The sequence below is a fragment of the Cherax quadricarinatus genome, chromosome 52, assembly GCF_038502225.1.
Source record: "Cherax quadricarinatus isolate ZL_2023a chromosome 52, ASM3850222v1, whole genome shotgun sequence".
NCBI lineage: Eukaryota > Metazoa > Arthropoda > Malacostraca > Decapoda > Parastacidae > Cherax > Cherax quadricarinatus.
Genome location: NC_091343.1, coordinates 11,427,738 through 11,450,479, shown reverse-complemented (window position 1 = coordinate 11,450,479; position 22,742 = coordinate 11,427,738). Strand labels below are relative to the sequence as shown.

At 39.6% G+C, this 22,742-nt stretch overlaps 2 protein-coding genes across 3 annotated transcripts in view; both read right to left on the bottom strand.

Annotated features, from left to right (window-relative positions):
• LOC138851050 (aminopeptidase N-like) overlaps window positions 1-9,022 on the bottom strand; it is a 70,770-nt gene extending 61,748 nt beyond the window's left edge. The window contains exon 1 of the mRNA XM_070096044.1: window positions 8,894-9,022. The gene's annotated coding sequence lies outside the window, so the exon portion shown is untranslated. The remainder of the gene's footprint in view (window positions 1-8,893) is intronic.
• An 11,923-nt stretch (window positions 9,023-20,945) lies between these two features.
• Window positions 20,946-22,742, bottom strand: part of LOC128696827 (aminopeptidase N) — a 28,645-nt gene continuing 26,848 nt past the window's right edge. Inside the window, exon 18 of one of the 2 annotated variants that reach the window (XM_070096040.1) lies at window positions 20,946-21,278. In XM_070096040.1, the coding sequence (XP_069952141.1) occupies window positions 21,108-21,278 (171 nt within the window). In that variant the 3' untranslated portion in view covers window positions 20,946-21,107. The remainder of the gene's footprint in view (window positions 21,279-22,742) is intronic. The other variant, XM_070096039.1, reaches the window with a different exon arrangement.

Here is a 22,742-nt window from a genome sequence, read left to right as displayed (position 1 = left end):
ACAGGTGCCTACTTTGGGGGGAAACTTACTTAATTTTGCATTTATTGTCTATGGTGATTCAAAGTTTCTCAGGTTTCCTGCAGGCACCCTTATTTCTAAGGTTCCAAAACTGTGAATATTCTTTCAGAAACACGCTATGTACCGAAACGTTCCTCTGCACTACTCTCTGAAGAACCCAGTAGTGGCGAAACGTTTCCTTAATAAATGTCTCTCAGAACATAAGTCTCTTTTACCTACAACTTGTCAGTGTCACCTTCCACCAATACACACTCAATATTCAGAAACCTGATGTTACTAAACATTCACAACCTTCACTCATACTACTGTATTACTGTATATTCAGGAAACTTATGACTAATATCAACCCATCACTCGACTCTTCTTAATAATGGTAGAATTACCAACAAAATGTTAGGTAAAAGGACACAGAACGAAACGTTGCAACAATAAATTGTCACATTAGTTGCATCTGTGTCTTTACATAAAACTCGATTCTTCCTCGTTAGCTGCGGCAGGACACAAACAATACTAGAAATAAGTATCTCCTTGATGTACCTCGTGTTCGACTACTTAAGAAATCACTCTCAGAAATTGCTATAATTAAATTATAACACAACATTTTAATAATCTCATACAAAATATTGCACCGCAGTTTCACGTTAGTTTAAACTTGTAATAAAGTTGGTAGAATTACCGGCAATATGCAAAGTAAAAGGACACAAGTGCAACTAATGTGACATTTTATTGTGGCAATATTTCGCTCTCCAGGAGCTTTGTCAAGCCGTTACGGCTTGACAAAGCTCCTGGAGAGCGAAACGTTGCCACAATGAAATGTCACATTAGTTGCACTTGTGTCCTTTTACTTTGCATAGTTTAAACTTAACACCAAATCTTAAAACAATGGTACTTTACTGGATACAAACAATATCACTGTCATCTGTATAGGTTTTATGAGTGAGATATGCAGTTGGGGAAGTTATTAGGTTAGGTTAGGTTTGTCAAGAAACAAGACAAGTGTTACCTGACGCAGATCTTAGTCATATGATGACCCACAACTGGAGCTTTTGGTTATCTGACCGAGGCCTTCCGATGGCTTACCTCTCCGCCTCCACCTTTAAAATTCATGGCTATTTTTTATATTTTGTTGTTAGCTACGGTAGTTATTATACAATGCTGTGTTTAGTTCCTTCATTGGGGAAGCAAAAACGCAATTTCTGCTCACTGATAATTATACCAAAAAAGTTAATAGAAGCAACTGAGTAAAACAAGGACAGTGCAGTTGCTGTGGCTGGATCTGTTGTTTTCATGTTTCACATAATTATATTCATTCGCTGCCTGACCACGGTAGAGTGCGGTTGTGCTCTGCACCCCTCTGCTGTTTGTAGGCGAGCTCCCTTGTCAGTTACCTGGCTGCAGCAGTGTGAAGTGGTGCTGTCACGCCTCTGTTAACAACATAGGTGCACTGTGATTGTCAAGATGGCGGTTAGTCTGAGACGCAGGATAAATACTGTAGGCATTGAGCTACTTAAAGGAACGATAACGCCAAGTTCTGCGCAAGTCTTATTGCCAAAGATCATCCGGGAGACATATGGCGTACAAGATAGTGACTTGTATGGTGTAGCATTAAACAGAAGCCAAATAATATTCGTCAAACTGCTATCAGCTACGGTTTATGAATCGTTAGTCACCAGGTTTCAGGACGTAAGTCTTAGCGTCACACCAACTGTCAGTGTAAGATTGATAGATGTTTCACGGCATTATACGTGGATCAAGTTACGCAACGTTCCCTTTGAGGCGGACGAGGCGGATATAAGGAAAGTTTTTGAGACATATGGGACGGTGCATTATGCTCAACATGGTACGTGGGCGGCAAGTGCCTATGCTGGTTATCCAGAGGGTTCTTTCAACCTCAAAATGACGTTGAGGCACCCAATACCGTCCTATGTGTATCTACAAGATTTCAGGACGCAGGTATTGGTAATGTACCCAGGACAACGACGTACATGCCGCCTATGTGGTGAGTATGATCACATAGCGGCGACCTGTGACAAGCGAAGACGTGTGCCTGGACCTGTGGTGGATGTCGCAGCCCCTGCTTCAAAGGTGGCAGGTGAAAAACAAACATCGAATGGAGGGCGTGGTGTTTTGTGGAGCGAGATAGTGGATCGGGCACACAGGACTGGCGATGAGTTGGAGTCCCTCCCCCAGCTGCCTGATCAGGTATCGTCTCCTGTGGATAAGGAGGAGCAGCAATTACAGGAGAAGGTTCTCGAGATTGAGGAAGAATTGGTGGAGGTGTTGAAGACTTTGTCACCACCAGAGAGGGATGTTACATCTGGGCGTGGTGTCATCGGAGAGCCGTCGCTTCCAGAAAGTCGGAGACATGATAATTTGGGACGTGATGGTGGTTTGGAGTCGTCCGTTGAATCATTAAACCATTCTCAGGTAGAGGTGGAGGTTCATCGAGAGGCAACATCTGATCAAGATATGTGTAACATGACGGTCACGAGAAAGAGGGTGGCTACGTCAGATTCTGATGACGTCCTTACGCCTGCACAAAGGCCTGGGAAACAGACTGAGGTGAAGTGTGAAGGTAGTGGTGTAGGTGGTGGTAGCCATGATAGGAGGCACCGGAAGAAGGGGGGAGGGAAAGAGAGCACTCTGAAGGTGTCAAACTTAAATTCAAGCTCTGGAGTTGTAAAGAGTGATGAGAGGAAGCAGGGGTGGAAACTTTAATAGGCCTTAGGTGTATGTCTGTAAATGTTAATGGGTTATGTAGCGGTATGAAGAGAGATTGGTTTCGTAATTTCCTGAACAAATCTAGAGTGGATGTTGTGTTCCTGCAGGAGCACAATTTTAAAGAGGGTAGGGTGTTGGAGGTGGCAGGATTTCGAGTAGTTACCCTGCCATCTCCCCGTCTAAAAGGTGGTGTGGGATTTTTAATAAGGGAGACGAGCCCGTTTGTTTTGCAGAGAAGCGAGGGAGGAGGGGGAGGGAGGGTGTTGCGTGTGGATGGGTGGTGGATGGGTAAGTGTGTGTCTTTTGTGAGTGTGTATGCGCCGGCAGAAAATAACATCAAGGTAAAGAATGATTTTGTGTGTGAGGATCTTGTGTTTTTCTTAAGTGCACTGCCAGAGGTGGCAATAGTTGGTGGGGATTGGAATAGTGTAATCAGGGTGGCTGATGTGGACCCAAAAGGGGCTGGATATATGTCTGTGGCTCTTAGGGATTTATTAAGGGATGTTAGGTTACGTGATGCCTTCGGGGGGGGGGGGCGGTGTGGGAGACTGAATATACGTTTGTTAGGAGTGGATATGCTGCGAGACTAGATAGAGTGTACCTTTCTCAGGGAGTGGATGTGAAATCTTTCAGTACTGTGGAGGCTACAATGTCAGATCATAGGGCAGTGGTGGTGGAGGTTGGGTGGGGGACGCTCGCGGACATATATAGAAGTTATTGGAAATTAAATATAAGTGTATTAGGTGATGAGGAGGGGTTGGAGGGGTTTTCAGTCCTATGGAGGGAGCTTAGTGTGGAAGAACAGGGAGTGGATGACATTGTGACATGGTGGGATAGTGTTGCAAAGGAAAGGATTAGAAAGTTTTATGTGAGAGAAGGAAAACGTATTAATAATTTAAAATATGGACTGGCTAACTATTTAGAGGATAGGTTAAGAGGTTGCTATGGGCAGGGGGTGGGTGGGAATAATTTTCCTATGGATGAAATAGCTGAAATAAAGGGGAGGTTGAGGGTGTTGCAAAATGAAAGGTTTCAAGCTGTAAGGGTGCAGGCAGGGGTGGAAGAGGTGCTTTGGGGCGACAAGCCGTCAGCGTGTGTTTTGTGGCATCAAAAGCAAAGGCAGGCGGTGACAGCTATCCCATGTTTAGAGGTAACGGAGATGGTTGGGAATTATAGAGCAGGGCAGGAGATATGAACCACGAAGGGGATGTGTGCGTATGCGGAGGCTTGGTACGAGAAGTACTGGAACAGTGGGGGGGTGGGTGACGTGGCGTTGGACAAGGTGTGTACGTATGTGACGTGTAATTTAGGAAATAGTGATAGAAAGGCTTTAGGTGGGACTATTACGGCAGAGGAAATAGAGAATGCGTTAAGGGGAATGAGGAAGGGGAAAGCGCCGGGTATTGACGGTCTCCCAGTAGAATTTTATTTACAACATTGGACGTTAATAAGGGGATTTATAGCTAGGTTATTTAATCGTATGAAGAAGGGTACGTTGGGGGAGAAGCAGGTAACAGCAGTTGTAGTGTTGGTCCCGAAGGTCAAGGGGCAGCCCACCCTTCGGGAGTACCGAGCCATATCACTGCTGTGTGCAGACTATAAGGTGTTCGCAAAAATTTTAGGTAATAGGTTCAAATGTGTTGTGGGAAGGGTCGTGTCAAAATCTCAGTTTGGGTTGCCGGGAAGGTCGATGATTGAAGGACATGGGATACTGAGAAGTTTTGTGGAAGCTAAGGGTGGGGGTGAAGGGGCGGCTTTGTTGGCTCTAGATTGGCAGGGAGCATATGATAGAGTGGAAAGGGGAGCTTTGCAGGTTATACTTAGGAGACAGGGTTTTGGGGAGGAAATAGTCGAGTGGGTAAATACGCTATACAAGGGGGCGAAAATGAGGATACAGATTAATGGGTGTATGGGGAGGGATATTGCAATGGGTAGAGGCCTTAGACAGGGATGCCCCATGTCCCAAATCTTGTTTGCGTGTTTCCAGGACCCCTTTTATAGAATGGTTGACCGCAGCTTATGTACGCCATGTGAGGGAAGTGTGGGGGGTGGGAGGGCCTGGCCGGGTTTAATTGGATACGTTGACGACACCACTGTGCTCATTCGTGAAGGGATGTCAATGGGAGTGTTGGACGAGGTTGTGCAATTATTTGGAAGTGCCACGGGTATGCAGGTAAATAGTGCGAAGTCAAGGTGCATGGGGTTGGGTTCTTGGGTGGGGGGTGTGGGGGGGAGATGTAATGTTGTTAAAGAATGGGCGATGTCTTTAAAGATTTGTGGTATTATTTATAAGGATGACATGGTTGCGGCGCGGGAGGAAAACTCGGATAGGTTATTGGAAAGGATCGTGGGGCGTCTAGGTGTTCTGAGACCCCAGCACCTAACTCTTATACAGCGAGTGATAGTCGTAAACATTTTATTGTATAGTAAGATTTGGCATGTTGCAGCTGTGTTCCCAATTACAGGGACAGCGATTGCGGGAATTCTAAGACGGGTGTACAAATTTTTGTGGGGTTCACGTTGTGATTGGTTACGGAGGGAAGTTGTAATGTTACCTGTAAGTCAGGGTGGGTTGGGGTTGATGGATTTGAGACGGAGGGCTAAATGTGTGTTTATTAAATGGGAAGTGTTGCGTGAGGGTGTGAACGCGGGGCAGTTGGGAATGATACACGACAGGCTGGGTGTGTGGTATCGAGGAATGGAGTTGAGGGAATGCGAAATCGTTTTGAGGGCTGTGATGTTGGTTAAGAAACTGAGAAAGGTTCGTATAAGGGTTTTGTGTAGGTTACTTGTAGGTAGGTGCATTATCCCAGTTGAGGGTTTGTTCCCCATGTATGCATGGAAGAGTATTTGGTTTAGATTTAGTAAAATGAAGTTAAACCCTCGGGCGCGTGAGGTGATGTTTCGTTTCCTGCATGGGATTCTGCCGTCTGGTGAGATACTACGAAACAGACAGGTTGTAGAGGGTGGGGAGTGTGGTATCTGTGGAGGGGATGAGACTGCGTTCCATGTAGTTTACTTTTGTGAAGGGCTAGAGGAGGTTAGGTGCTGGTTAAGTAGGTTGGTACAGAGGGTGGGGGGCCGTGGGGTGTCGGTTCTGCGTGCTCTAAGTCTAGATACGGGTGGGTTAGACGAGGGTGTCATAAGAGCTTTAGATTATATCATGGTAGATTATATATATATGTCGTGGGTGATGAGGGGGAGAGGGGATAGTGAGGAGAGAAGAAAGGTTCTTGCGGTAACGTTCTATCGTACGATGTGTGGGATCAGGCTTTCTCAGAGGGGTATAGAATGCTAACGTTAGGGATTCTCGTAAATCTGTGATTGATAATGAGTGAGTGAAGGGGGTTTTCATAGGTTGGAGGGAGTCAGGGGGTCACAACGGGCTCGCCTCCTTGGGGGGGGGGGGGTCGTGAGAGTGTTGTGAATGTGGGTTTGGAAAGGTTTCCTGGTTTTCATTGAGACTTTATGGCAGCCAAGTGTGGATGTAGAGCTCAAGGTCTCATTATGTTAGATATAACACTTTTCAGAATGTAAGTATAATATAGTAGATTTTTTTATGTATAATTTGATGTGTATCAGTCTTGTATGACATGATTCTTGAGTACATGAAGTGTGTTTTAGTTTGTATGTATGTTACGTGCTGAGTTTTTGCACGATGAGATATACTTAGATACTGTTTTGCTTTGTGCATACAGTGCATCTGATTAATGTGATTTTGTGAAACTTTTTGTGTGTACGTGTGTGTGTGGGTGTTTGTGTGTGGGTGTGGGTGTGTGTGTGGGTGTGTGTAAATATATATCCCTTTCTATTGTATTGAGCCTTTGTCATGGGTCAGACGTTATGTAATACTTTATATATGTATGACTCGATTCTTTTTAAAGTTTATAATTCTGGTCTGTACCCTGATACCGGTTTGGTGTCAATGCTAAGTTCTTGATGTTAAGTTTTAGTCTGTATGGTATACAGACATATCTAGACGGTTTATGTTTTTTTCGTATGTTGGTATATGTAAAGCTGTATTGTTAGGGATACATATGTAGATGTTCTAGTAAGATTATGATGTTAGGTTTTGGTTTTTTGATTAATGCGAAGGATGGGATTTAACTGACATAACTTCTTTGTATATTTTATGTTCAAGTGTATTGAGCCTTTGTCAGATGTCATGTTATATGTACAAGTTATATATGTGCAAGGTTTTGCATTAATGAATGTGTATATATGTCAATTCATGACCCTGTGACAGTATTTTTTTTAGTTATGTTCTTGCTGTAAGTTCTTGTTGTATGTTTGGCAGCAATATCTTGCATGCATATAGGTGCAATCCGTTTGTCAGTTAATTTGATTGAGATCCATACTGTTTCTTTATTTTTATGTTAAACTGTATTGGTTTTAAAGAAAATATAAAAAAAAATTATATTCTGGGGAGGTGATGCACCGTACAAGGGTTGGCTGTTGCTACCTCCCGCTACCCAGCTCCACCACCCACCTCTTATGAGATGTACTGACGCATCTTCTTAGCCTCAATAACCTCATCTGTGAGGGGGCTGCCTCCTCTTCCAATGTGTTGTCCCATACAATAACAAGACAACACTTAACCCCAGTGCTAAAAATGACACCGTGCCCAACAAATATCTTTTTCTGGCGTATAACTCTAGGTAGAGATTTATCAAGTCCTGATTAAGCTAAATTTACAGCGAAAAGTCTGCAAATCAAGGTTTACTCTGTGCGAGAGTAATAATAATAATACTACATCTTATACAGGACTAGCTGACATCTATGACATACTACACAGAAAGCCATACACTATGCATTTCTATGCATGGCTATGCATTTCGGGCAACTTAGGTTAATTTTATCCCCAGAATGCCACCCATACCAGTCGGCTAACACCCAGGTGTTAGCCGACTGCTATGGGTGAACAAGACCAGCAGGTATCTTATGGACACACATCCAGTGTTTCTACCCTTATCGGGGTTCGAACCACAAACACTCAATGTGTGAGCTGAGTGCGCTACCAACCGAGCTACGGGACACCCCTTATCAGTTACACATTATGCATATTACACTATATTATACTCATTGTTTAAATTGTTCATTTTAGAACTGCCTTAAACATACCCTGATGACCTAAAAGAAAGCTGTGTTCCTCCACCTCTTACTGACCTCTCCCTGGCCTACATATCATGTCTCCACCCAGTTCTCTGCTGCACAGTGCTAGGCTACGTACAACGAAAGCTTCATTTTTCATAGGGTATCTATGTACCTAGAGTTTAATTCCTATTTTTGGGGATTGAAGAATTCTTGATAAAATGAAGCAGTACTGAAAATAAAATAAACAAGTCTACCTCACACTTCTAACGGCGATATCCGTTCTCTATTAATTCCTTAAAATTGTAGGGAACGCAATATAACTTTGGCTAATACGTATTATTAAAACTCACCTGCTTAATTAAATACCACATAAATGTTATATCCTTTGACTCTCTGTATATTCTCATACTTTGGTTTTAACACTCAAATTCAACCACTCAATATGCAGCTCACTGAACCAATGTAATTTCAATGAAATTTATTTGTAATTGACCAAATCTTCAGTTGCAACCTGTCTCATTGTAATTAATTTTTTTCAAACTTTACCAACTCATATTTTATTAAAGGTCTAGATATAAGTGGAGTGTAAGTCTGATGATTAGTTTGTCCTAAATGCATTTACATAATTAGTGAATTTCTTCTGAATCTTATATTGTATCAAATTATATTTTGTAATATGATAACTATTGTATTTGTAGCTCTTAAGGAGTTAATAAATATTTTTTTTAATATATTTTGGTCACTTAATTATATTATTATAATAAAAAAGAAGCGCTAAACTCATTAGGGTCAAACAGTTACTTTATTTTGAATCCTGTGGAAACTGATGCTGCTAACTGTTAACAACAAAAGTGGTACATAAGGCGATCCAAAAAGTTAAATTTATAAATATTATTTAAATCAACATTTCGTAAACTTATCATAGCTTGATATGTGCTACACACATTTCGCATATAATATACGTAACAGCTGTGAGCACAATTGTTTTAAACAAAACTTTACCTCTCAGACACCATACAAGAAAAACTATATTCTCACATCTGTAGGAAAGAATACTCACACTGTCTTCTCTTCAACACTATCGACAGAGAACTGACAAGTAACACAACTTCCTCTGGTCATCTTGCACACACTGGCACACACCAGCAACTAGCTTGTAGCTGCCACTCTCTCCGCTTAGTAATCTACAGTACATTGATTAACTTTCCTTGGAATTAATTATTTGCTTAATTACGAAATTATCCTTACATTTTATATATATATATATGTCGTGCCGAATATGTAAAACTGGTCAATTAGCAAGAACTCATTTAAAATTAAGTCCTTTCTAAAATTTTCTCTTATACGTTTAAAGATATGTTTTTTCATTAATGTTAATATAAAAAAATTTAATTTTGCACCAAAAGAATCTTAGAAAACTTACCTAACATTATTATAACAAGCCCAATTTATTTTAGCCTAACCCAACTAAATATATTTTAGATTTGTTTACAATAATTTAATACTAAACAAACACAGTGAAATACATTTTTTTCGTTAGGCTCAGAATGATTTTGGCGAAATTATTGCATACACAAAATTTCACTTCTCCTATATGGCAAGAAAAGCGTTGCTATTTAAGCCAAGATCGCAAGTTCTGCCTATTCGGCACGACATATGTAATATATATATATATATATATATATATATATATATATATATATATATATATATATATATATATATATATATATATATATATATATATATATATATACACATGTGTGTGTGTGTGTGCACTCAAACCCACATCTGGCAACATCCGTGCACACAATGGATGTCTAGGCTCCAGGAGAGCTCCAAATGAGAACAACCAACAGCCTCCCCCAGCAGACAGCGCTGACAGCTACCGTGACTTCACCTCTTCAGAGGACCTCAAATCTACAATCAAATTAACATCCACCAGGACTCTGGCACACATTCCCAAAGCAGCTCGCCCTCAAGCTGCTAGCAAATTCACTGACCTTCTGAAGAAAGTCAACGATGCTCCTTCAAACAACAGATCCTGGCACAACTTGCTGCTTTTTGGCAGTGCCTGTTTGGCTGTCCCACCAAGAAGGGACAAGTCACTAGCAACACATGTTATTGGGGCAATAAATGCATTCCCAAGGGATGACAACCTCGTCCGTCTCACCCCTAGGGCGACAAACACCCGCCGGGCAAATGCCAACAACAGGACACCCGACGCCTCAAAAATAAGAGCCCAAATCAGCAAAAAAATAGAAGAGGGTAATACTATTGGAGATCTGAGACTTATAACCAGTGAGGATACCATCGCTCCCAAGGATGTCAGCACGGCGCAAGCTCTGAAGGACAAACATCCACCCAGGGCTCCCAGTACCAACATTGACCTCCCTGACATTGCAGCAGGCGAAGAACATCTAACCTTACAGGATGCTGATGTGTATAAAGCTGCTATGTCATTTCCACAGGGCTCAGCAGGAGGTTTCACCGGTTTAAGGCCTCAACACTTAAAACAAATACTCAATCCAGCACTTGGTGAGGTTTCAGAGAGGCTGCTGTCTGAACTCCCCAAATTTTCCAACCTGTGCCTGGCTGGCAGTGTCCCAGAGGCCATCAGACCCCTTTTCTTTGGTGCCTCATTGTGTGCCCTCCAGAAAAAGGATGGCGGAATCAGGCCCATTGCAGTGGGTAACACCCTTCGGCGCCTAGTCGCCAAGGCTGCAGTAAGAAGGGTGAGCCAAGAGGCTGCTGCAATGCTGAAACCAACTCAGCTCGGTTTCGGCGTTCAACAGGGCTGTGAAGCAGCTGCCCACGCAGCACGAGTATATATCAAAAACATGTCCGATGAAAAAGCCTTGGTCAAATTGAACTTTGCCAATGCTTTCAACTCAGTCAGAAGGGATGCTGCTCTCCAAGCAGTTTATTGAAACTTCCCTTCCCTTTATCCCTTCATAGAATCGTGTTATAGTGTGATTTCCAAACTATTGTTCGGGGAACATGAAATTGACTCATGTGAGGGCGTGCAACAGGGAGACCCTCTCGCCCCCTTTCTATTTTGTATGGTCATCAAGGAAGTCACGGAAGCACTCTCCAGCGAGCTCAATATCTGGTTCCTGGACGACGGTACCCTAGCTGGCACAACAGAATCTCTCCTAGAGGACATCAGTAAAATTGAAGACATGGGAGAAAGCTTTGGCCTTTCTTTAAACCCCACCAAATGTGAAATAGTTTCTACCAATCAACAGATGATCCAGAATATTAGTGCCGTTTTACCAGGAGACGAGCCATTGATCCAGCCAATAGCACTCTCCTTGGTGCTCCTCTTGGATCCAATGCCATCGATCTGATCCTAGAAAAAAAAGTCTCAGACCTCCAGACGATGAAAAGCAGGATGAAAGACATTGACACACACGATGCCTGCTACCTACTCACCAGGTGCCTGTCAATCCCAAAACTTACCTACTTTCTGAGATGCTCCCCAGCCTTCAGCAGTCCAAAACTCAAGGAATATGACTCTCTCCTGAAGACCATGCTAGAGAGTGTATTGAATCTTTCCCTTGACGATGGACAGTGGTTGCAAGCCTCACTTCCGGTCAGGCTTGGAGGGCTAGGAGTACGCAGATCCTCCCAGATTGCTCTACCAGCTTTCCTATCCTCTTCCATAGCATCAAACGAGTTGATAAGACAAATTCTTCCTGATACCCTCAGTGACTCAGCAGGAATAGAAGACCCTAGCTATGCCAGTGCCATCACCGAATGGGAGACTCTTGCTGCTCCAGCACCAAACCCTAGTGCAGCACTGGCTCACAAACAGTCAAGCTGGGATGGCCCGATTGCTGAAAAGGTGCTTGCCAACATGCTCAGGGCTGCAACATCAGATAGGGAGATTGCCCGTCTCCAGGCTGTGAGCACACCTCACTCTGGGGACTTCCTCCAAACAGTTCCCATATCTGCAATGGGAACGTGACTCGCAATGGCTCTGCGCCTTGCTGCCCCAATTCACACAGAATATACTTGTATTTGCGGCGAAGTGCAAGCAGACCAATACGGTCTACATGGACTTAACTGTTCCAAAACCAAGGGCTGGCATGCAAGACACAATGAGGTCAACGACATCATTAAGAGAACCCTTGCTACAGCTGGATGCCCTGCCGAGAGGGAGCCCCGATCACTAGCAGCCAACAATACCAACAACCCAGCAAACCGCCCCGACGGGATCACCATCTATCCTTGGAAGAATGGCAAGCTCTTAGCATGGGACTATACCTGTGTGTCCACACAGGCTGACACCTATATCCATCACAGTGTGGGGCGACAGGGAGGAGCTGCTGACCACAGGGAGGAGTACAAGATCAGCAAGTACAGGGACATTAGCCAACAGTATCAATTTGTCCCAGTGGGATCAGAGACCTTGGGATCATGGGGAAAAAAATGCCACACGTTTCCTTAAAGAATTGGGTTCCAGACTCATCGACACCTCCAGCCACTTTCATGTTCCAGCGCCTCAGCGTAGCCATCCAGAGGGGAAATGCTTGCTGTATACTTGGCTCGCGTCCAGCCTCGGAGGAGCTGGAGGAAATTCATGATCTTTGATACATTGTGCCATTGTATTCATGTTTATGTTTTTTTCTGTAAATGTATTCTGTTTATTAACAAATGTTCACATAGAATATAAAATATATAGGGGGTGGTAGGAGAAGAAAATATTCAAACAGCTCCGGGTAGAACCTTGAGTTTTCCCTGAGGTACGTTTATTGTCTTCTCTGAGAATGTGGGTCCCCATTCCTATCTATATATATATATATATATATATATATATATATATATATATATATATATATATATATATATATATGTCGTGCCGAATATGTAAAACTGGTCAATTAGCAAGAACATATTTAAAATTAAGTCCTTTCTAAAATTTTCTCTTATACGTTTAAAGATATATTTTTTTCATTTATGTTAATGTAAAAATTTTTAATTTTGCACCAAAAGAATCTTAGAAAACTTACCTAACCTTATTATAACAAGTGCAATTTATTTTCGCTTAACCCAACTAAATATATTTTAGATTTGTTTGCAATAATTTAATACTAAACAAGCACAATGAAATATATTTTTTTCGTTAGGTTCAGAATAAATTTGACGAAATTATTGCATACACAAATTTTCACTTGTCCTATATGGCAAGATGAGCGTTGCTATTTAAGCCAAAATCGCAAGTTCTGCCTATTCGGCACGACATATATATATATATATATATATATATATATATATATATATATATATATATATATATATATATATATATATATATATATATATATATATATATATATATATATATATATATATGTCGTGCCGAATAGGAAGAACTTGCCATCTTGGCTTAAATAGCAACGCTCATCTTGCCATATAGAACAAGCAAAAATTTGTGTATGCAATAATTTCGCCAAAATCATTCTGAACCTAAAGAAAAAAATATATTTCACTGAGTGTGTTTAGTATTAAATTATTGTAAACAAATCTAAAATATATTTAGTTGGGTTAGGTTAAAATAAATTGTTCTTGTTATAATAAGGTTAGGTAAGTTTTCTAAGATTCTTTTGGTGCAAAATTAAAATTTTTTACATTAACATTAATGAAAAAAATATATCTTTAAACGTATAAGAGAAAATTTCAGAAAGGACTTAATTTTAAATGAGTTCTTGCTAAATGACCAGTTTTACATATTCGGCACGACATATATATATATATATATATATATATATATATATATATATATATATATATATATATATATATATATATATATATATATATATATATATATATATATATATATATATATATATATATATATATATATGTCGTGCCGAATAGGCAGAACTTGCGATCTTGGCTTAAATAGCAAAGTTCATCTTGCCATATAGGACAAGTGAAAATTTGTATATGCAATAATTTCGCCAAAATCATTCTGAACCTAACGAAAAAAATATATTTCACTGTGTTTGTTTAGTATTAAATTATTGGAAACGTATCTGAAATATATTTAGTTGGGTTAGGCTAAAATAAATTGCTCTTGTTGTAATAAGGTTAGGTAAGTTTTCTAAGATTCTTTTGGTGCAAAATTAAAAATTTTTACATTAACATTAATGAAAAAAAATATATCTTTAAATGTATAAAAGAAAATTTCAGAAAGGATTTAATTTTAAATGAGTTCTTGCTAATTGATCAGTTTCACATATTCGGCACGACATATATATATATATATATATATATATATATATATATATATATATATATATATATATATATATATATATATATATATATATATATATATATATATATATATATATATATATATATATATATATGTGCCGAATATGTAAAACTGGTCATTTAGCAAGAACTCATTTAAAATTAAGTCCTTTCTGAAATTTTCTCTTATACGTTTAAAGATATATTTTTTTCATTAATGTTAATGTAAAAAATTTTAATTTTGCACCAAAAGAATCTTAGAAAACTTACCTAACCTTATTATAACAAGAACAATTTATTTTAACCTAACCCAACTAAATATATTTTAGATTTGTTTACAATAATTTAATACTAAACAAACTCAGTGAAATATATTTTTTTCGTTAGGTTCAGAATGATTTTGGCGAAATTATTGCATACACAAATTTTCACTTGTCCTATATGGCAAGATGAACGTTGCTATTTAAGCCAAGATCGCAAGTTCTGCCTATTCGGCACGACATATATATATATATATATATATATATATATATATATATATATATATATATATATATATATATATATATATATATATATATATATATATATATATATATATATATATATATATATATATATATATATATATTTATTATCACACTGGCCGATTCCCACCAAGGCAGGGTGGCCCGAAAAAGAAAAACTTTCACCATCATTCACTCCATCACTGTCTTGCCAGAAGGGTGCTTTACACTACAGTTTTTAAACTGCAACATTAACACCCCTCCTTCAGAGTGCAGGCACTGTACCTCTCATCTCCAGGACTCAAGTCCGGCCTGCCGGTTTCCCTGAACCCCTTCATAAATGTTACTTTGCTCACACTCAACTGCACGTCAAGTATTAAAAACCATTCGTCTCCATTCACTCCTATCAAACACGCTCACGCACGCCTGCTGAAAGTCCAAGCCCCTCGCACACAAAACCTCCTTTACCCCCTCGCTGCGCCACTACTTGCTCTTGTGTCTGACTGGAAGCTTGGAGGGCTGGAAAAACTGCAGAACGAAGCAATGAGGATCATTTTAGGATGCCCTCGTACTGCCAAAATTTTAAATATGCAAAAAGAACTTGATATTCCAAGCATCAGAGATCGTGTTACTGAAAGAAATATCCTAATTGGGGTTAATATTCTCAGGCAAGCTCATTCAAACCCCTGCACAGAAGCCCTCCAAACTTTCCTCAGCACTGGTGAACACTCCTCCAGATGGATCGAAAAAACTGGAACCGACCTCCGCATGAATCAGATACATGATCTATGTCAAGTAAGGCAACAGCGGCACTTCTCCGCTCCATGGAATATTACCCCATTCCAAACTACCATTCCTCCATTTCCCCCCAAACTACTTCTTAAATCACAACCAAAACTTCGCCTTGAAGCCAAACATGAGGCCTTAAGCTGTATTGATAACTTAGTCACACAGCACACACCTCGCAAATTATTTACGCTGATGGTTCTGTTCACCAATCCACTGGTGCAGCTGGTAGTGCTGCTGTTGTCGTACAGAGTGATGGCTCTCTTAAAGAAATTGGAGCACGCATCAATAATTGGGCCTCTACCCTTCAGACAGAACTGTTTGCCATACTCCTTGCACTGAAATGCATCTATGTATCAAAGATTGACAGTTTAATTGTAACTGATTCTCTGTCATCCATAAATGCTCTCAACTCATTAAGCATAAATTGTGGCATGCTTGTGTCAGAAGCCAGACACAGGTATGGTAGGATTGTGGACAGTGGAGTCAGAGTGCACATGCTGTGGATTCCATCTCACATTGGTCTTCAGATGCATGATAGAACTGATAAATTGGCTAAGCTGTATGCTTTCAAAGAGGGAGTAGATTACAATCTTGGCTTGTCAGGTAGTAGTTTGAGAACAATAATACGAAAAGAACTTCTATTGAATTTTATGGACTTAAGGCTCAGGGAGATTGACACCAGTGAGTCCATCTATCATCACTCTATCATGCAGGAGGAGCCACATGTCTATGGTGCATATAACAAAATAAGCAGACTCTTGGATGTCACTACTGCCCGGCTCCGGCTGGGTTACAAGTATCTTTGGCAGGTTAAATCACCACCGCCAGATGTAGACCAAACGAAATGTAAACTTTGCCAGATGGAGTATTGTCACACCTTGCGTCATTATGTACTGGAGTGCGATAAAATTAATGAATTTAGAAACAACTCACTCAGAAATGTTCAAGAAATGGCAAAGTATTTTATCCACAGTGGTATATTGCAGACCATTCTGGAGAAATACCCTGACTTTGCTAGCTGTAAATAAAGCATTACCACATGTGTGCATGTGTGCATGTGTGTGAGTGTGTGTGTGTGTGTTTGTGTTTGTGTGTGTGTGTGTGTGTGTGTGTGTGTGCATTCACCTAGTTGAGATTGCAGGGGTCGAGTCCAAGCTCCTGTGTGTTTACCTGGAGAGAGTTCCGGGGGTCAACGCCCCCGCGGCCCGGTCTGTGACCAGGCCTCCTGGTGGATCAGAGCCTGATCAACCGGGCTGTTGCTGCTGGCTGCACGCAAACCAACGTACGAGCCACAGCCCGGCTGATCAGGAACTGACTTTAGGTGCTTGTCCAGTGCTTGTGTGTGTGTGTGTGTGTGTGTGTGTGTGTGTGTGTGTGTGTGTGTGTGTGTGTGTGTGTGTGTGTGTGTGTGTGTGTGTGTTTGTGTGTGTGTTTGTGTGTGCGTGTGTATGTGTATGAGTGTGTGTGTGTGTATGAGTGGGTGTGTGTGTGTACTCACCTATTTGTACTCACCTATTTGTGGTTGCAGGGGTCGAGTCTTAGCTCCTGGCCCCGCCTCTTCACCGGTTGCTCTTCACCGGTATGAGTGTGTATGCGTGTGTGTGTATGAGTTTGTGTGTATGTGTGTGTGTGTGTGTGTGTGTGTGTTTATGTGTGTGTGTGTGTGTGTGTGTGTGTGTGTGTGTGTGTGTGTGTGTGTGTGTGTGTGTGTGTGTGTGTGTGTGTGTGTGTGTGTGTGTGTGACTCAACAATCAATATTTGCACCAATAACTCATTACAGTTGTGACCGGGTGTGGAAGTGTGAATTGCTCATTACACTATAATTTGTTCATGATTGTAGCCATGTATAAACGTAAGTAACCATTCTTACAGTATTCATTACCTTTGTAACTTGTGAGCTCATTACCTTGTACCTAGTTCAGCCATCAAAACTTTGGGGCCCAGTCCCTGGATCCATTACGTACCTCTGTAATCTGTAAATACCTTTGCAACTTGTCATGATTGTGACTAGACCTACCCGGAGTTCATTACCTTTGTAATTTGTGAGTTCATTACCTTTGTAAATTGTGAATTCATTACCTCTGTAACTTGCTCAGCTATCAAAACTTTGGAGTCCAGTCCCTGGACCAATTATGTACCTCTGTAATCTTTTGACTACCGCCCACAGGATGGGTATGGGGTGCATAATAAACATATTAAACTAACCCCCTCCCTCCAACCTTTCCTAGGCCGACCCCTACCCCGCCTTCCTTCCACTACAGACTGATACACTCTTGAAGTCATTCTGTTTCGCTCCATTCTCTCTACATGTCCGAACCACCTCAACAACCCTTCCTCAGCCCTCTGGACAACAGTTTTGGTAATCCCGCACCTCCTCCTAACTTCCAAACTACGAATTCTCTGCATTATATTCACACCACACATTGCCCTCAGACATGACATCTCCACTGCCTCCAGCCTTCTCCTCGCTGCAACATTCATCACCCATGCTTCACACCCATATAAGAGCGTTGGTAAAACTATACTCTCATACATTCCCCTCTTTGCCTCCAAGGACAAAGTTCTTTGTCTCCACAGACTCCTAAGTGCACCACTCACTCTTTTCCCCTCATCAATTCTATGATTCACCTCATCCTTCATAGACCCATCCGCTGACACGTCCACTCCCAAATATCTGAATATATTCACCTCCTCCATACTCTCTCCCTCCAATCTGATATCCAATCTGCCTATTCGGCACGACATATATATATTTATATATATATATATATATATATATATATATATATATATATATATATATATATATATATATATATATATATATATATATATATATATATATATATATATATATATATATATATATATATATATATATATATATATATATATATATATGTATATATATATATATATATATATATATATAACAACCACTATGCCGTGAAAAAATAGTGGAATTCCGAGCGCTTTCGTGATTTCTCACATTATTAAGGAACTCTAAAAATAAAAGATAATCAATGCTTTTGAGAGCTTTGCGTATTTGCAGCCCAAAGCTCAAAGATGAAGAAATTTTGTAGATTTACAAAAAAGCTAATGATCTAAAATACCCGAAACCCTTAATTTACAAATATTTTAAAACTGCTAGAAATGCTTTTTACAATTCAAAAAAGAAAAGCCAGCCTTATTCAACTGAAAATAGGTCGGCTCTCCCTTACCATGAAAACCTGATGTACCTTCTCAGTTCAATAATTTTAACATCAAAGTTGTATTTAAAAATCTTGATACAGTAAAAAAAAATTGGATAAAAAATTCCCCCCTCCCCTTAAAAAAAAGGCTGACAGATGTTTACAATATACCTTGTAAAAATTGTGATAGTTTATTACGGTCAGGCTGGTATAAGTCTTGAATTGAGATTACAACATAAATATAGCATAAAAGTTGACAAACTTCTAATGCTCTGTTTATTCATGTGAGAGATTTTAGCCATCCAAATGATTTTCAAAAGACCGAGAAAATTATATCAAGGAAGTCAATGGTCGAGAGAAATATAAAAGAATGAAGTTTCATAAAATCTAGTTTTGAAATTAATATGAATGTTGCTTTAGCATTATACAAACTGCGGCTGGGCTGCCACAGTTTGCTAAATGATTCAAACTCACTTGTTTCGTGGTTTCATTGCTATATAGACTACTTGTGGAGGCGGGTATTCAAACAGGAGGAAGCTGAGATTAATCCTTCAGCATACCACTGCCACGAGTTTCTTAGAATCGCGAAAAATACCTAGGATCGATGGCTGAGTGGATAAGGTGACATGTACGTTGTGTTGTCTCTTGAAGCGGGACAATGTGTAGTGGGGTCGAACCCTGGCCTGCTGCAGTTTGGTAATTGATTATATATATATATATATATATATATATATATATATATATATATATATATATATATATATATTAATTATATATGCAATAAGATCACGGTAAGCAAGTGCTATCACAATGTGCAATACAAACTACTGTGAAAAAAAATGGTGAACATCCAAGCACTTTCGTGATTTTCCACATTATCAAGGAATTGTAAAAATATACATCACACACCGCATGCTAGAAGGCATAATAGGGCAACATAACACCTCACGGTCAGCATCCGACAACTCACCTGTCCCTTATATGATGAGGGTGAGATGGTCAAAGACTTGTCAAATATAGCTTATATTCTTCCCAAATTTCATTCCTCTAACTTTTCCAAAATAGCTTAAATTCTTGCCAAATTTTATTAATCATAAACGAATCTAATTTGTATAATCCTAAACCAATATTCGTTTTAAATTCAAAACTATTTTTGATGAAGCTTGATTCTATAATATTTCTCTCAACCATGGACCTTACTGATACAACTTTCTTGACCTTTTGAAAATTAATTGGATAGTTAAAATCTCTCACATAAATAAACAGAGCATTAGACTCTTGTCCAGTTTTAATGCTATATTTAAGTTGTTGTAATATTAGTTCAAGGCTTCCCGGTTTGGCCAAACTTACCCAATTTTTTCATGACGCTCGTGAATTTTATCAAAAACACTTTCAGCAGCTTCCACTTTTCAAGGAAGGTCCCTTGATGCTGGTGAGGGCTCTTGATGCTGATGAGGGATTTTTTATACTGATGAGGGGCTCTTGATGCTGGCGAGATGTTCTTGATGCTGGCGAGGGGCTCTTGAGCTTTAAGGAATTGCACCTGTGCTGCAGTTCTTTGAATCGAGTCTGAATGCCTTCCATTCTTCGAATTTAGCGCTCCCAATGAACGTAGTATTATTATTATAATCAAGGGGAAGCGCTAAACCCGTAGGATTATACAGCGCCTGGGGGGGGATGTAGAAGGCATTCAGGCTTAATTCGGGGAACTGGAGCACAGATCCAATTCCCTAAATCAAGAGCCTCTCACCAACATCAAGGAACCTTCCGTGAGGGGAATGAACGTAGTAACTCCCATCGTTTGACGTAAAATTTAACAGGTATCCCATCAATCCCCGGGGCTTCCCCAGCAGCCAGTGCTGACATCGCTCTTATTTATTCAACAGTTTGACTTGCGTATTCTGCCCTAATCTCTAAAACTCCCATGTTTAACAGATTTCATGGATTATTTGAAACTGATTTGATGAATACTGATTCACTATCTGTCCAAGTGTTCTTCCACAATATTTCTGTCACCTGCCTTCTAATATCAGCAACACCTCGAGTATGCAGCACTGGACGAAAGCAGTAAACTGCAGAAGTTATTAAGCAATCTGACTAATCAGATCATTCATCAGAGATTTTTAATAAAGCTTAATACAGCTAGACACACTAACCTTATCAAGCCAATAGAATAAAATAGAAAAAAAATGATGCCAAGAAGCACAATATAAAAATGAATATTCTCATACTATATTAAAACAATCACGGTTAATTAAAAAATAAATCACTAATATTAAAAACTACCCATAATTTTAACGTACAATGAACCATCTCATTATTTGTTGTTTAATCATTTATCACTAATTTCACATATACAAATGGATGGGAGTATAATGAAGATCTAAGATTTATTATGCATATAAATGTAAATTGATTTATTCAATGCAATGCAACTTAATAAAAGTATCTTCAATGCCGAATATAAAATCAGAACTTAAGTCTTCTAAATATGTTCATGTATATACACAGATATTATATTTTACTGATTGTTAAGCTGGGTATAGTAACCATGGTCTTTGAGCCACTGAACGATGACCATGAAGTTGTTGTTCATCCAGGAAATATTGTGGGCAGTTCTCTCAATGGCTTGATCAACAGCTCGTTGTGCTGCTCTCAGTTTTCCGGAGTACTTTTCTTTGAACAAATTCAGCTAGAAAAAAAATAATATCATCACTACACGTTATACACAAGTCGTTTACTATATCAAACATTTAACTGAAACCACTATAGTTTCTCCATTCTTATATTGTCTGTTACTCCGATCAAAATATTTCGGCCATTTTTTTTAACCCTCCTGCAGTCTCCCACCGAGGTAGGGTGACCCGATAAACAAAACACTTTATCACTCATTCAATCACTATCTTGCCAGAAGGGCCCTCTAAACCGGAACATCCTCATCCCCTCTTTGTGCAGGCACTGTATTTCCCACCTAGAGGACTCAATATCAGGCTAACCGGTTTCCCAGAATCCCTTCATAAATGTTACCCTGCTCACCTCAACACGTCAAAATATTATAAAAAAAAAAACACTTGCCTCCACTTAATTCTATCACACTCACACAAGATTGGTGGATGTCGAAGTCCCTAGCACTCAAAACCTCCTTTACCCTCTCCCTCCAACCTTTCCAAAAATGACACTTATCCCTCTTTCCCTCCACTACAGAGCTGTACGCCCACCTAGACATCTTTTTTCTCCTAACACTCTAAATGTCCAATCCATCTCAACCCCTCTTCAGCCCTTTGAAACATATTTTTGTTAACTCCACACCTGCTAATATCCAAACTTCGATTATTCACACCAGTGCTCTCAAACATGACATCTCTACTGCCTACAGCCTTCTCGCTACAACATTCAAAACTCATGCTTCACACCTATATAACAGTGATGATGTCTCTATACTCTGGAACATTTCCCTTTTTGCCTCCAGTGATAAAGTTTTTTTTCCACAGAAGCCTCAATGCACTCTCCACCTTTGTAATGTCTCTCCCTAACATTTTATCGTGTTACAAAACCTTTTCTGTTTATGTTTACTAATTCAAAAATGCCTTCATGGACCGGTCTTATATTCCAGATAACAATCGGGTCCACATGAGACCGTCCCATGTACACATTGAGGTTTATAAACAATGATTTTTGTGCCAAGAAGGCAATGAAGTTGTGAGCTAATGACGAGTTGTTAGTGTTAAAGATTGACAATAGAATTAGTCAAAGTTGTGACTTAACTGGTGTTCTTAAATGCTAACTTTAATGATTAATCTACTGCGTAATGAACACTGTAAATGTGATTAAATTTGTGCTATAATTTTATATAGCATTCTCCTTTCTCCAGAATAGATGTCACAGTTTTTTAAAGATTTTCTCTCAAATTATCCTTACACGCACACACGTGTACGCACGCGCTGTAAGTAGCAATAATATAAATAAACAAAATGCTTTAGTGTGAACCCTGAAGACCTGTTGAAAAATATTAAATAAATTATAGCATTAAAATGGTAAAATACATTAATAACTCTCGAAATATATCACTGTTATTGTGAATAAATGTATAACCTCACTAGCTTCATTGTGTTTTTTTTATGATTTCTTCATTAAAGACTACATGGACTTCAGCCAT